At 36.7% G+C, this 14,415-nt stretch overlaps 1 protein-coding gene and 1 pseudogene across 1 annotated transcript; both read right to left on the bottom strand.

Annotated features, from left to right (window-relative positions):
* Positions 1-3,350: 3,350 nt before the first annotated feature.
* LOC145565443 (uncharacterized) lies at positions 3,351-5,439 on the bottom strand. The gene is made up of 2 exons (XM_081625446.1): positions 4,809-5,439; positions 3,351-4,714 (listed from the first exon to the last, which is right to left on the bottom strand). The coding sequence occupies exons 1-2, from the start codon at positions 5,437-5,439 to the stop codon at positions 3,351-3,353; spliced, it is 1,995 nt and encodes a 664-aa protein (XP_081481572.1).
* Positions 5,440-6,793: 1,354 nt separating this feature from the next.
* Positions 6,794-9,660, bottom strand: LOC145565442 (uncharacterized; annotated as a pseudogene).
* Between the last annotated feature and the right edge of the window lie 4,755 nt (positions 9,661-14,415).

Genomic DNA, 14,415 nt, shown 5'->3' with positions numbered 1-14,415 from the left:
AAATATAAATATCTTTGGAATTTTTGCGCCTTCTACATAATGAATGTTTAATTCTAAAAGCATTATAGCAGAAAGTATGGAATGGAATTCGATCAAAAAAATCATTAACTCTATATACTTTGAGGATAATTAACAAGAAGATTAGATGTATCACAAAACTCTGTTATATATGATAAATAATTACTCTCTGTTATATATGATAAATAATTAGTCTCTATTTGATAAATCAATCTGACCTTGCTTTGATTCAAATTGTTGTGTGTACATTTCAGGTCTAATGCTCTTATTAGAATTAAAATCTCTGTTACTGTTTAGTGTTTACCCCTAGATTAAGTTCACAGCCTTAGATGTGATTATAAATGAGGGAGTGAAGTATGTACATAAGCTGACAATCTTTTGCAAGTGAGTCTTGCAATTTATTTGAAGACCGCCAGTTGTTCTAGACTTCTAGCATACTTCGTATATGTTATATTAAGAACTATGATGATGGATTAAATTAATTGGGAAACAGGAAAATTTCTGCTTCAGATGAGTTCGTTTACAGAAGTATTATATCAATCAGTTCATAATATTGTGGCTGCTACTTAGTGGAAACCAGAAATATAGTCATGCATGTATAATTCTATATAAGAGTCCTATACTAGTGAAGTTTTTGAATTTTATCAGAACAACTATGGTAGGAACCACAGTTAAAACACCGATATTTGTAATCCCAAGTCTCAAATTCTGTATCTCTTTGTTTGATATGAAGAATAATGTGGAGTATAAGTTCATGTAATTTAGACTAAAATCAATCATCTGTTACCAGCGTATAATATTCTTCTGGCTTACCAATGTCTGCAAGCATACCGTATAAATGTTCTGGGCTCTGTACACTTGTATCTTCCAAGAACAAATAATACAACAAGTTATCTATTTTTCAAAATTTTGCTAACTTGCAACATGATACCAGGTTTAGTCTGTCATTTGCTTCAATGTACGAAGAATACTTTTCAAAAAGATCATGATTTGAAATGTACTCCAGCATAATATACTATTAACATCAACCAAAATTTTGTGCTGACATCACATTCATTATTCGGTCTGTATAGAACAAGATAAATACGCTCTATATGATTATTCTGTGCAATTTACCTGGGGTGGAGGTTGTTAGCAGCCTTTTTGAGAGTCTGCTCATCTGCTGACTTTGTTCTTGGATGATGGCGGTGTTCTGGCTCCTGAGATTATTGAATGCTGTAATTTTGGTCTGCTGTGAAACTAACTCAATGAAATTGTCTACAATCTGCTGGCCGGATTGATTATCTGAAAGATGCAAAATCCTAACTTCATTAATAAGTGTAATGATCAAGCCGTAACAAGTTTTGTTGAAGCAGGAAGTACAGGGGATTAGTTCAGGCTGTACAGAAGACTCCATGACTGATGTGAAAAGCAAATCTGCCTTGCTCTAAGAGTATCATTATGTGTTCTAAAACGCACAGAGAAAGCAAATTTGAATTCAATTTTTTTTTGGGTATGATTTCTTTCTTGCAGCGATAATAACTGTTCTGTTTTGCAATCAGATCACCGAAAACCACTTACTTTGATAAAAAGCACAAATATTGCTAGGAAAAATTGGGGATATTAAGATGTTCTGCCTCAAAAAAAAAAAAAAAAAAAAAAAAAAAAAAAAAAAAAAAGAAGCTATTAATCATGTTTAATGCAACTTAATAATTTGGATTTATTGATGATGATAATCACTTACTGTGAAATTTAGTTTATGCATGTTTAACTTTTGGCGTCTGCAAGGACTGCAACTGATGGCCTGATGCACCAAATAAAATATGGTACTTTGCATCAGCTTTTTCCCCATATGTTAGTGTTATGAACCCAATTAGTAGGCCAGTTTTCTCAACTATCATATATTTTGGCAAGGATCAGAACTCGATCCACAATTCTTTTACTAAAGGCTGAACCCTGAAGAGTCTTTTCCCCTGATTTTTAATGAGCACTCAAATGATCAATTCCCTAATCCTGTAGTTGATAAGGATAGCTGCATTGCCTGCATACAGACCTATTGCAACTGATTCGTGCTTGATTACCAAGTTTAACTAAGATCAAGTGCTTTATGTCACGAGTATATATAAATTATATAATCATCAAGGTCAATAATATACAACGTAACAAGGATCAATTAATTAATAAAACCAGTATTCGTATCATTTATATATAATTAGAAGTTATCAAACACAACATTACTGTAAGCAAGATCCTGAACTGCACAGATCTGATCGAGGGTGAACAAGACCAGCTGCATGAAATGAAATTGATATGCCGAAATTTGTCATAAAATTCCTAAATGCTCAATTGAAGGATAATGGAATTTGATTGCTTGCCTTTCATTAGAAATTGGCAGAATAGATACAAGCGTACAAGTCAGAGTTAGGCCTACAATTAAGCCTTAGATTAAGGAGCTAATCTACAGAATACTACCTATTAATATGCACAAGATAAATATATGGCAAATATAGATATATACAATAAAACAGAATATAATTATCATTATATTCTAACATCAATCATCATCAGAATTTATCGGAACAGTGGAGAATGGTAGGCAACATAATAAAATCACCATTACGCCAATACTTTATTTCAAGTCTGAAATTCTATTCATTATGTAGTAAAGCCTTAAGTCTGAAGTAAATGTATATAAGCTTAAATCAATCAGAAGTCATAAACAACCAGCCTAATATATATCCTGGCTTACCAATGTCAGCAAGCATGAATGACTCAGGATTCTCTATACCATCATCTTCCAATAATAAAGCAGCAAGATAATAAAGCTCAAATATGCTCAATGGATGCCAAATTTTCTCAGACACAAGCTTCAGAATATACAAAGAACACGTTCTCAATGCAAGGAACATCCGAGTAAATCTGTTAGGAAAACTATTTGTAAGAGAGTCTGTTCGAAGATAAGAACCATCTAGGACCATAGTATGATCTTCCTAGCTTACACTTACATGATTTTGGGATCATGGTAATGATAACCAGTGAAATACTCCGACAATTTGTACTGATATAGAAAGCCAACTTCACCTCAAATATCAAAACTTAAGAGCAAATAACATCAAGTACTTTCAGCAAAATTAGTGCATAATTCTTCAAAAATTGTGGAACTGTATGCTGAAATAATGAAATACAGGACAATACCCTGCAACAAATAAATACATTGACAGGAAACACAAAAATAATGCAAGTTTATTCCATTGAAAAGTTGATGTTTTATTCACTATACATAAAGTAAAATCTCAAGTACAAACATTTTAATTCTCAAAACATCTGTCAAGCTAGAAACAACCAATTATTGATCAATCATAAACAACAAGTGCATCATACTCTGGCTTAGCAACAGCAGCAAGCATAACCCCTTCCGGATTCAATACTCCACCTTCCTCCAAGAACAAGGTCATTAGATTCTTTGAATATCCACTAACAAGCGCAACCCCAGGTTCAGTGCTTGGAACTGGAGTAGCCTCAGAGTGCCTGAGGTTCCAAAACACAATCTCAGGCACCCTCTCATACCCACTCTCCTTAAACTTTCTTTGTATCACCATGTAATCTGTTTCCCAAGAAATCACATCATTATTCGGTTCCAAGCCATTTATCCCATACGAGAAAGGTTTCCGGCCAGAGGCCTCATTAAACTCCATGTCACTAAAGATAAACAACCTTTTTATCATCTGTTCTTGAGGGATTTTCGCTTTCACTGCCACCTTCAAAATCCGATCAAACACCTTTTGCAAATCCGTGCTAAATCCCCAGTCCATTTTCTTTACAAAGCTACACTTCTTTTTCAGTGTTCTTCCCTTAATTCTGTGTAACTGAGGATCATTACTAAAAGTGATTAGTTTCCCCTTCCATGGTTTCTCACTTAGCTCGGAAATCAACAAACCAAGAGCTATAGAGACTTCCATTGGAATCCCATTCATAGACCCAGACACATCACTAATAGCCATACAGTTAGAAAACTTCCCCTTCTTTGCTAAATCATCCACCATCCTCTTCCACTGAAGCTCGGCCACCTCACCTCCATTTTTATCCCTCCACAACGAGGCGATTATCTCATGAGGAAGCAATGCCCCTGCAGCAATCGTCGCCTTACCACTCTTCACCTTCTCCAAGTACCCCTCAAACCTCTCCCTATCATGCTTATAAAACAAACCTTTGTACAAATTCATAGCCACAGAAGGCACCCTATTATAAGGCAATGCATCCCACTCCTTAGCACAAATATAAACCTCCGGTAACTCGAGTGCCTTCCTTAAGGGAACCAACACCTCCTTCCTCAATCGATCACGAACCTTAAAGGCATAATACCCTTTCTCCATACCCCTATACTCGTCGAATTCTTCCTTTGGAAACAATCCTCTTGCAATGCTTTCACAAAGCAATGTCACCTCATCATAGGTAGAATCAAGTGTAGGACACCATTTAGCAGCTAACCCTATATTATACAAATCACCCTTTTTAAGCAATTCAACATCTTTTCTCAACAAATCAACAAATACATCAGAAATTGAATCATGCAAAAGCCGAAAATTAGCATCTTGATTATATAACCTTAATATCTTTTTAGTCCTCTCATTTTTTTTCTTAAACCTCAAAACCCTAATCTTCTCTTTCTCCTCTTCACTCTTCTCCTCACCCTTATTTTCATCATCATCTTCTAATTCTTCCCCCATTAACCCGAAACCCCAACCGCGCCCCCATTAACCCGAACCCTCTACCACGCCCTCCCATTAACCCGAAACCCCTACCGCCCCTACCGCTCCTACACAAGACTGGAAACTCTTCAGAAACTTCCTCCACACGCTTCCTAGAACCATAACCTTTCTCCACACGTTTCCTAGAATCAGTCCCCTCTAGAAGGCGGAAGAGGATCTCGGGCATATCCTTCAAGTACCCAAAACCCGAAACGGAGCTCATGTTAAGGGCTAGGGTTTTAGGGTGGTTTTCATGCAGCCATAATGCAGCTACGTAAAACCCTTTTTTATCAGATTTTCCGGTACCTCGTACACCCCGAAGATTACAGATCAACTTAAGGGTTAAGAGTGGATCGTATGACCAAGAAAGTTGTACAAGGCGTATGAGTTCCGAAGCCGGCGTGTCGGGGACAACATGGAAGAAGAAGTCTAAGGCAGGGTTGCCTGAGGTTAGGAATGTTGTGGATCCATTTTCTGTAAGGCCTATTATGTTTGGTTGAGAATTTTTATTAAGAGAGAGAAAATTGCTTGGGAAAAAATCAGAGAGATAGATTTTACTGCGGTCGTTTTTGTCTACGTCACGGCGGTTGTTTTTGTCTACGTTGGTGGTGGCAGCAGCGGCAGAGGCGATTGTGGTGGTAGGGAGGGAGGGTATGGTAATTTCAGGGGCGCCAGAGAGCATTCTTGGAGCCATAGTTTTGGTTGTTTGAGTGTAATTTTTTTTAGGTGAATAGCGTTTGGTAATTCACAAAGTCTTATATGTGGCTAGCCACACGGTGTGGCCAGCCACTATAGGGGTTACTTTGCTAGTGTAACGGGGGTTACTGGTTAGTGCTAAAGGGGTTACTTTATCATTGTTATAGATTTACTCGGTCAGTGTTATAGGGGTTACTAGGTTAGTGTTATAGGAATTACTTAATCAATGTTATAGGGGTTACTTTAAGTGGCCACACACAAGACGAGCTGTTGATAATTTGATCTGATTGTCAGATTTTCAATTCATATATAGGTTTTTTTTTTGGGGCTGGGCCTAAAAGCAGGGATTTGGGATAGTATATACAACAACCCCTGCCTCGTTTAAACATTCTCTGCCTACAGTACAAAATCCTAACAATATGATTAGGCTTTGGCCTTACCAAATTCTTAAATGACTTAAATTACCCCGTAAAAGTTTTCTATCTGTCATACATTTAAGCTGACTAAGATTTCTACAGATGCACTTGACATAATATCAGCAATCTAAACAGGTTTTAGATCTTTCAATTATTCTTTCTTGCAGGCTGCTGCACTGTTGTATCTAGTTTGTACTGCATCATTTATTCACGTGTACATATATAAAGGCTTAATTCTACGACATCAAACTACATGAACATTGAATCGAATGCATCATTTATTGTGCTATACTCTCCAAGCCTACATGAATATTGAATCGAATGCATGTCTACAGAGTTCCTGATGAAAAAGGTATATTTAAGCCATAATTTATAAGAGACTTTGTGAAATTCTTGGATTTTTGTTGCTGATCATTACCGATGTCAGATTGAATGAACTGGAAGTATTTGGAGTTACAATAGCAGAGGCCTTGAGGAAAACAAAAAAAAAAAAAAGCTCAATTTCAATGAGTGTTTGGAGTTTAGAAACGACTAATGAGGTCAATTGCAACAATGCAAGGCTGTAGTTTAAATAATTAGCAACAGAAGTCAGTAGCATCATTGTTCATGCATGTACCAATTGAGGTAGGTAGATACATATTAGACTTGATTTAATAACGCATTCATAATCTAAACATGATCGAAAACCATCATTAAGAGTACATTAATGCCAGGAAAAAAAGAAAGCTAAAACCAAAAAGAAAGCAACTTTATTTAATGAAACATAAACCAAACTGTTCTGAAAACTACTTAGCACCTTGAAGAACAGAATGAAACATTTATTCTATAGAAGAGGGGGATTAAGCATAAAATCTTTTTTTTTTTTTTCTTTGCATAGTTTTTGGGGTAAAAGGACTCTATTATATAACTATTTAATCTAGAACTAAGAACCTAAATAAGCAATTGGACTAAATCAGTCATACACCATTAGTTCCTTATATTCTTCACCGGCAATGGCAAGTTCCATAGCTTCCACGGGAGTGAAAATCCCATCTCTCTCAAAGAACAGCTTCATCAAATTCTTCGAAAATCCACTTAGCAGCACAACACCCTCTTGTGTTGCTGTCACAGGGGTAGCCTCTGATGGTCTAAGGTTCCAAAACACAATTTCAGGCACTTTCTCAAACCCTTTCTCCCTGAATTTCCTCTTTATAGCCTCATAATCAGTCTCCCACCCTTTTCTCCTGCACTTCTCAGCGCGTCTCTCTTCCTTCTCCTTCCATCCTCTTCTTCTCTTACCACAATATCTTGAGTAACTAGAGTCCGAAGAATAATCTCTTGAGTAACTAGAATCTGAAGAATAACCTCTTGAGTAACTAGAATCCGAAGAAGAGTCATATAGTCTTTGTTCCCCTGCTGCTTCATCAAACTCCATGTCACTAAACACAAACACCCTCTTCACCATCTGATCTTACTATCAACAGCCACTTTTAAAATACGGTCAAAAACCTTTTAAAAGTCTGTATTCAAACCCGTCTCCATGTTTGTTATAAACTTCACCTTTGAAACAAGATCATCTCCTTCAATTATATGCAACTTCGGTTCAGCAGAAAACGTTATGACTTTTCCTTTCCATGGATCTTCACTCAACTCCGAGATTAGCAATCCAAGGGCAACACATACTTCCATGGGAGTACCCTCCATGCTACCAGAAACATCACAAACCGCGACACAATCCTTCAACTTCCCAAGTTTCATAAGATCCTCCACCATTCTCTTCCACTGAAGTTCCGCAACTGAACTACCCCCATCTCCTAAACAAGATATAATCTCATGAGGAAGCAATGCACCGGCTGCAATTGTTGAATCCCCCTTCTTCACATATTCCAAATAGTTCAAAAACCTCTTAGGATCATGCTTCAAAAAGTGGTCCTTATAAGTTCTCATCGCGATAGATGGGACTCGATTGTAAGGCAATGATCTCCATTGATTAAGCCCAATGTACACTTCAGGTAATTCAAGCGCCTTATGCAGTGGTACGAGTACTTCCTTCCTAAGCCTATGTTGGGTTTGAGAGTGTGGAGAACGGTTCAAGAAGGCAAAGGGGGGTGCATAGCTTAGGAGTTTAAGCTATGGGCTATTGCTTGGTGTTAAGCAATGGTGGATGACAAAGGGTTGACTTCAATTGACCATATCTCAAGATCTAGAAGTGATATTGAGATGATTCAAGTTGGAGGTGATAGCTCGTCTCAAGAGCTTTCCAACGACTGGTCACAAGCTAAATTTGGCCAAGAAACGAGGAAGATATGGCTGTTTTACGAGAAGCTGTTTTGCAGGGAAAAGCGGAGCGGCCGCTCCTCTTGTGGGAGCGCCCGCTCCTCTCTATGGGAGCGCCCGCTCCATAGAGGCTCATTTTGCCTTTTCTTCCAGTTTAATGGTGCGGCCGCTCCTGTCCATTGGAGCGCCCGCTCCATTGGGTTTCTCGGGGCTCTGTTTTCGCGTTTGAGCCTCGGTTTTTTACGGTTTTGATTTCTCCTTTGCTAGTTACTTTTAATCTTAGCCCTTGAATTATATTTAGCACTATATATACTCATGATTTGTCATTGTAAGTGAGAATAAGATGAGGGGAAAGATGTAGAGAGAGAGAGTCTCATGTAAACCCAAACACTTAGGGTTTGAGTGTTTGAGAGGGTGAGTTGGGGTGGGAGCTTTAATGGTAATTAAAGCTTGTAATCTACATTGTTCTTCATCAAATTGTTACTCCATAGTGGATTTGTGGGTTTTTCTCCCGGTTCTCGGGTTTCCCACGGTAAATTCTCCTTGTCTCGTTTATTGCTTGTTTTTCCGTCTTCGTTGTTGTTAATTGTCGTTAATCATAAACTTGTTAGCACGTTCGTTAATCCTTTCAGCCTATCTCTCACTCTATAAGCATAATGAGCATCCTCAACACCCTCATATTCAGAGTACTCTGCCTTAGGAAACACTCTTCTTGTAATGCTTTCACAAATCAATGTTGCTTTATCATACGAAGAATCAATATTAGGGCACCACTTTGAGGCTAGACTAATCTTGTTCACATCCCCTAATTTCCAGAACTCAACATCAGATCTCAAGAACTTAGCAAAAACCTCAGCAACTTGATCATGCAAAACTCGATAATCAGGGTCTTTCTTGTACCTAGCTAAGGCCTTCTTGGCCTTAGCCGCTTCCCTCTCTTTTCTCAGCACCCTCGCGGCCTTCTCCTCCTCCTCTCCTCTCTCCAAATTCTTCCGAATCCTCTCCTCCTTCGACTCCCCTTTGTTTTCCCTCCCATAACCCTTCCTCCTCGGCTTCTTTGTCTTCCTCGCCTTCCCTTCCCCTCTTTTCTTAGACTCCCACTCCGATTTCCTCTTAGCGCGAATACCTTGTCCCTCAAGTAACCCGTAAAGAATCTCAAGCAAGTCCTTAAAACAACCAAACTCAGCAAGATTCTTCATGTTATACGCTAATGTCCTAGGATGATGCTTGAAGAGCCAAATCGCACAACTAAAGAAACCTTCTCTATCAGACTTTCCGGTCCCTCTAATCGCTCTAAGGTTACATATAAGCTTTAATGTGGTCAAGGGATCATGATCCCAAGCCTTTTCGAGGCGGTCTGTGATCGACCGGGGGTCTGCATTGGGAACTACATGGAAGAAGAAATCTAGGCATGGGTTGCCTGTTGCTTTGTATGTAAGAGAATTGTTCTCTGTGAAGCCTAGTTGTGTGGTAGTCGAGGCCGAGGCGGTGGAAGAGAGTGTTTTGTTGGCCTCTGGAGGGCCAAGAAGAGGACAGTTCGAACACATTGTTGTAATAGAAAGTGTCTCTACCGTGCCAAGAAGGCAAGAAGAGTCGGTGGCGGAGGCGGTTGCGGTGGTTGCGAGGGAGGAGATGGTGATTTCAGGGGTTGCTGAGAGTATTTTCAGAGACTTTAGTTTGTAAATTGTAAGTGAATTATTGTGAGAGATGTTTTTGGTATGGTTTGTGAATTGTGAGGTTTTATAGGTGTAATTTTTGTTTTTGCTTGAAGACCACGTATTAGGTTTTGGGAAAGATTACAAATAATTTGTACAAATTGCAATAAATATAGCAGAGCATAGGGCTGGGTCGGGCTAACATCGGGCCAAATTTGGGCCAAAAGGTAGGGCAAGATTGGGATATTGGGCTGAGCCCGACAGTTTTTCGGACCAGGATTGGTCGTGAAAGACTTTTTTAAGAGGGTTGCACGGCTAAAGTGGTGTAAAACAATGACTAACGTTACTCATAAAGTCATAAATGAAATCTTCATTAATTGTTTACGATCATGAATTGAATCAATAATAAATAAATGAATTGAATCACAATATTTTTGGATTGAATGATTAAAATTTGTATTTAATGAATTAAAGATTCTGGTGATTCATATCAGACTCATAACGGATGAAGTGATGATCCTTGTGTTTTTGTCAGTTTTGAAGCCATCGGCTAATTGACAACTTAGATTAATTTTTTATAGGATTATTACTAAGATTCAGGTTGGTATGAATGACAATATGATCAAAACTCGAAGATACCAAGTTCAGAGCGTAATGTACATCATTAACCTGTGTAATGAGGGTCATGCTAAAATTGATCGAACAACTTCTTTGTTCAAAATCAGCATAGTCGGAATGTATGAAGTATAGATGCAGAAGTTCTTACCACAATCGAATCATGTCAGGTGCTACGCGATCAATTTTGCACTTCTGCGTAAGAAGTCAAAGAAAATGTTCTGCTTTGGAGTGCTGATATGACTTCAGATGTTTGCATAGACGCATGAGGAACACTTCCTAGAGATAAATAATTATTAGGTTATACAGAAGAAATTGTAATACAGTAGCTATTATTACAACACTTATCAGTTTATTCTTTATATCATTATTTTTCATAATACTAAAACTTTAAATATATGATTTAATTCACAAAGGTGATCTTTTTGTTGCAATATAGAACGATACTATAGAGAAAAAAAAAAGGTAAATCAATTCAAACATCAAAGGTTTTATACTTTAAATCCACTTCAGCATAGACATGCAATTAGTAGAACAAAATACAAGCTCGATAACCATAAAATAAAGAAGAAATGCTGATATAGTGCCCAGGATGTTTCTTATTCTAGATAAAAATCATGTACGAAGATCTTTAAGATGTCGTGGGTGGTTTGTGGGGCGGCATTGGGGAAAGCTTCTTTCCGGGAGGGGGAAGCTTTTTCGCTGGTAGATCCTGTTTACTGGGAGGCGATTTTGTTTCATGTCCAACAGGTGGTTTAGTAGCACCTTTTTTAGGAGATTTGTGGGTTTCATGTTTTGGTGCCTTAGCTTTATCATGAGGAACTGGAGGTTTTTTCTTCTCTGCCTTGGGTGCTTTTATTGATCTGCTGTGTTCTGCTGTTTTTTTACAGGTTTCAATTGCCCTGTGTTGCGGAGATGTTTTGCGATGATCATGCTGATGACGTTCAGCGAGGCATTGAGCAGCAACGATAACTCCCACCATAAGGAACAAAACTAGCAAGCGTACACAAAACATGATGATTATATATGCAACACTAGGAAAATTTCTGTGGGATGGTTCAGAGTAGAAAGATAAAAGGCGCTATATATACAGTTTCACATAGGAGGAAAAACTATATGATATATTGTCATATAAATGTTGTTCCTGCCCAAGTTTTATTAAGTAAATTATTCACATTCTTTGCCTGTACATATTTCACACTGAACCATTTTTTTTTTTTAATTTACACCCTGCACTTGCAAAAGAAAATCTTGGTAACTAGTACAGTATAATTCTTAAAAAAAATAAAATGTCTTAAAGAACATTGTGTGAAAACAGAATTAAACAATAGAAAACATTGCACTTCTTCAAGATTGTGTAATATGAATTTAATTATAATAATAATAATAATAATAATAATAATAATAATAATAATAATAATAATAATAATAATAATAATAATAATAATAATAATAATAATAATAAAAATCAAAGCAGTTATTATAATCTAAGGAATTCATGCATATTTCCTCTGTATTCTAGGATTAATCAGCTATAAGTTTATAGTTTCGCGATAAATTTGAAGTCCTCGTAAAATAAGCTCATGAAATTCACACAGTTTCAAAAGAAAGACAATAACTTTAACATCAGAAGGCATTATAGAGACAAAAACATTTGGCCATTTCTAATTATCAAGAGTTGTTGATCAAATGTACAGTATGTAAGATTAATTTGTGTTATTTAAATTCTAGAAAGCCAGAAGCTAACTGGATTACTAAATCATTTTGGAACAAAAAAGCTGAGCATCCTTGATAGCTTAAAGCTTACAGAGAAGGCATAGAATCTACTATGTATTTTAATAAAAAGACTACCAATTCATGCCATGTCTCTCTCACCTTATTCCATCATTATCATACATCGTCCATGGGATAAATGTCTTAGAAGAATTTTTTATTTACACCGGCAAATTGATTCCCGCGCAAAGGAGCATCCGAAAAGAAAAAAAATTGTTACAACTAATATCAGATAAAATGATTGTTTGATGAGAAAATTTGTATTCATGCAAATTATATAAAAAGACTATTATGGAACGAAGGGAGTAGCATTTACTATTTAGCATTGTACTCCGTATTTAACAGTTTAATTGGTTGTGTTGACCAGTGAAACACTGAAACCCAGAGGGTTTGCCCTTCCCTGGACTATTTTGTTCTAACCCGACCTCCTGTAACTCGCTCATTGCATGGTTTTGCTCTTCGTTTCCGACCTCTGACTATCAAAATCCCCCACCCCCAACCCTCTTCCTAAAGAAGTACAAGAAAGAAAGAAACAGCAGAGTAAATATTCCTAAAATTATTCAGTGTATAACGCAGGGAGCACAATAGATGGGGTATAAACCACTTCACACATAAACATAAAACATTTCAACAACCAAACATAAAGGATATCATCCAATACTATAACACAAGAGTGCTTCAAAATAAACTCCAACACCACAAGTGATGGAGCAAGACTGCAAGACACACATAAAAGAAGCCCACAACAAGTCTTATTTTGCAAACTGGATTTTAAGTCAGAGGCATTGATTTGATGATTTTCAAACTGCGGAGGGTGGTTCGTAGGGTGGCATTGGGTACTTCTTTTCAGGTGGATGCTTCTTCATGGGTGGCTTCTTGTCATGTTTGGCAGGTGGTTTATAATCATCTTTGGGAGGTTTATGATCATCCTTAGGAGGTTCATGATCATCCTTGGGAGGTTTATGATCATCCTTAGGAGGTTCATGATCATCCTTGGGAGGTTTATGATCACCCTTGGGTGGTTTTTCCCCGGGCGGCTTCTTGTCATCTTTGTAGTCGTCATGATGGGCAAGACAACCAGTGGTGATTAAAACAACAATCAGGAGCAAGAGCAACAAGTATTTTCCAGACATTTTTTGTTGTTTAAGGGGAAATTAAAATCTTGTGTGATGGTTCAAAACAGAAGAAATATGGGTTCTATTTATACAAATTCTTAACGAACACAAAGATTTCGTATTGCAGGTTAATATAAAATATTAACCAGAACATTACTATATATGTCTCTTTGATCATATTGTTATATGCTCTTAAAGAAAGGTTAGTTGGAGTCATAAAAGCTTGAGCAAATTTGAACAGAGGATTCGGGGAGCAATAAGTGATATAAATTTTGTTAATGAGATTTCAGAGTTGTACACTTATATGGCAACTTCCAATTACTTCTTATTAGTTCTGGGGTCACGAAATTACATGAAATAATGCATCAAGCATAAAAAAAAGTTAAGGGGTTTAAACTAAGATTCTAACTCTGGCACGCTAGAATAGTGTGTAAATGCCCAAATTCTGGCCCTACAGATTGTTCACAATGATAAGTTTTCTAATTCTGCAAATTTGGTTTAATATTCCTTGCAAAATCAAATCATAGTATCTATCACTCCACCTAAAAATAGAAAACCCTCTCAAATGACGTGATTGTTAAGAAAATGTCTTAAAGAACATGGGAAAATACAGCATATAACAATATGATCAAAGAAAGAGCTGTATATAACACTTAAGCCCTGTTCACTTCAGCTTAAAAAAATAATATTCAGTAAAAATAATTTCAGTTCAGTAAAAATAATAAAATAATTTCAATTCTGTAAAATTAATTTCAGTTCAGTAAAAATCAGTAACTTTAAATAAGAAGTATAATAGAAATTCAGTAAAAATAATTTCAGTTCAGTAAAAATAATTTCAGTTCAACAAAAATAATTTCAATTCAGCAAAAATAAGGTGAAGAGAACAGGGCCTTATTTAACAAGATTTTGTTTTTTTGTTTTTTTTTCAACTTTTCCACAAAACATAAATTTTAACTATATCACGGGCACTATGACATTTTTTCCATCTATATTTTCCCCATTCTTCTAAATTTAAATGTGATAACTTATACCTCATCCATAATTTCTATATTTTCATGACCTCTAGTCACTGATATAAAGAGTGGAGTTAAACAGCAAGTGAGAGGCATTGAGTTGAGGTACTAAAAAAGTTCTAAGGGGAAAT

Source organism: Chenopodium album, chromosome 10 (assembly GCF_948465745.1).
Source record: "Chenopodium album chromosome 10, dcCheAlbu1.1, whole genome shotgun sequence".
NCBI lineage: Eukaryota > Viridiplantae > Streptophyta > Magnoliopsida > Caryophyllales > Amaranthaceae > Chenopodium > Chenopodium album.
Note: the sequence above shows the minus strand (reverse complement) of the source record. Positions and strands in the feature narration are given on the sequence as shown.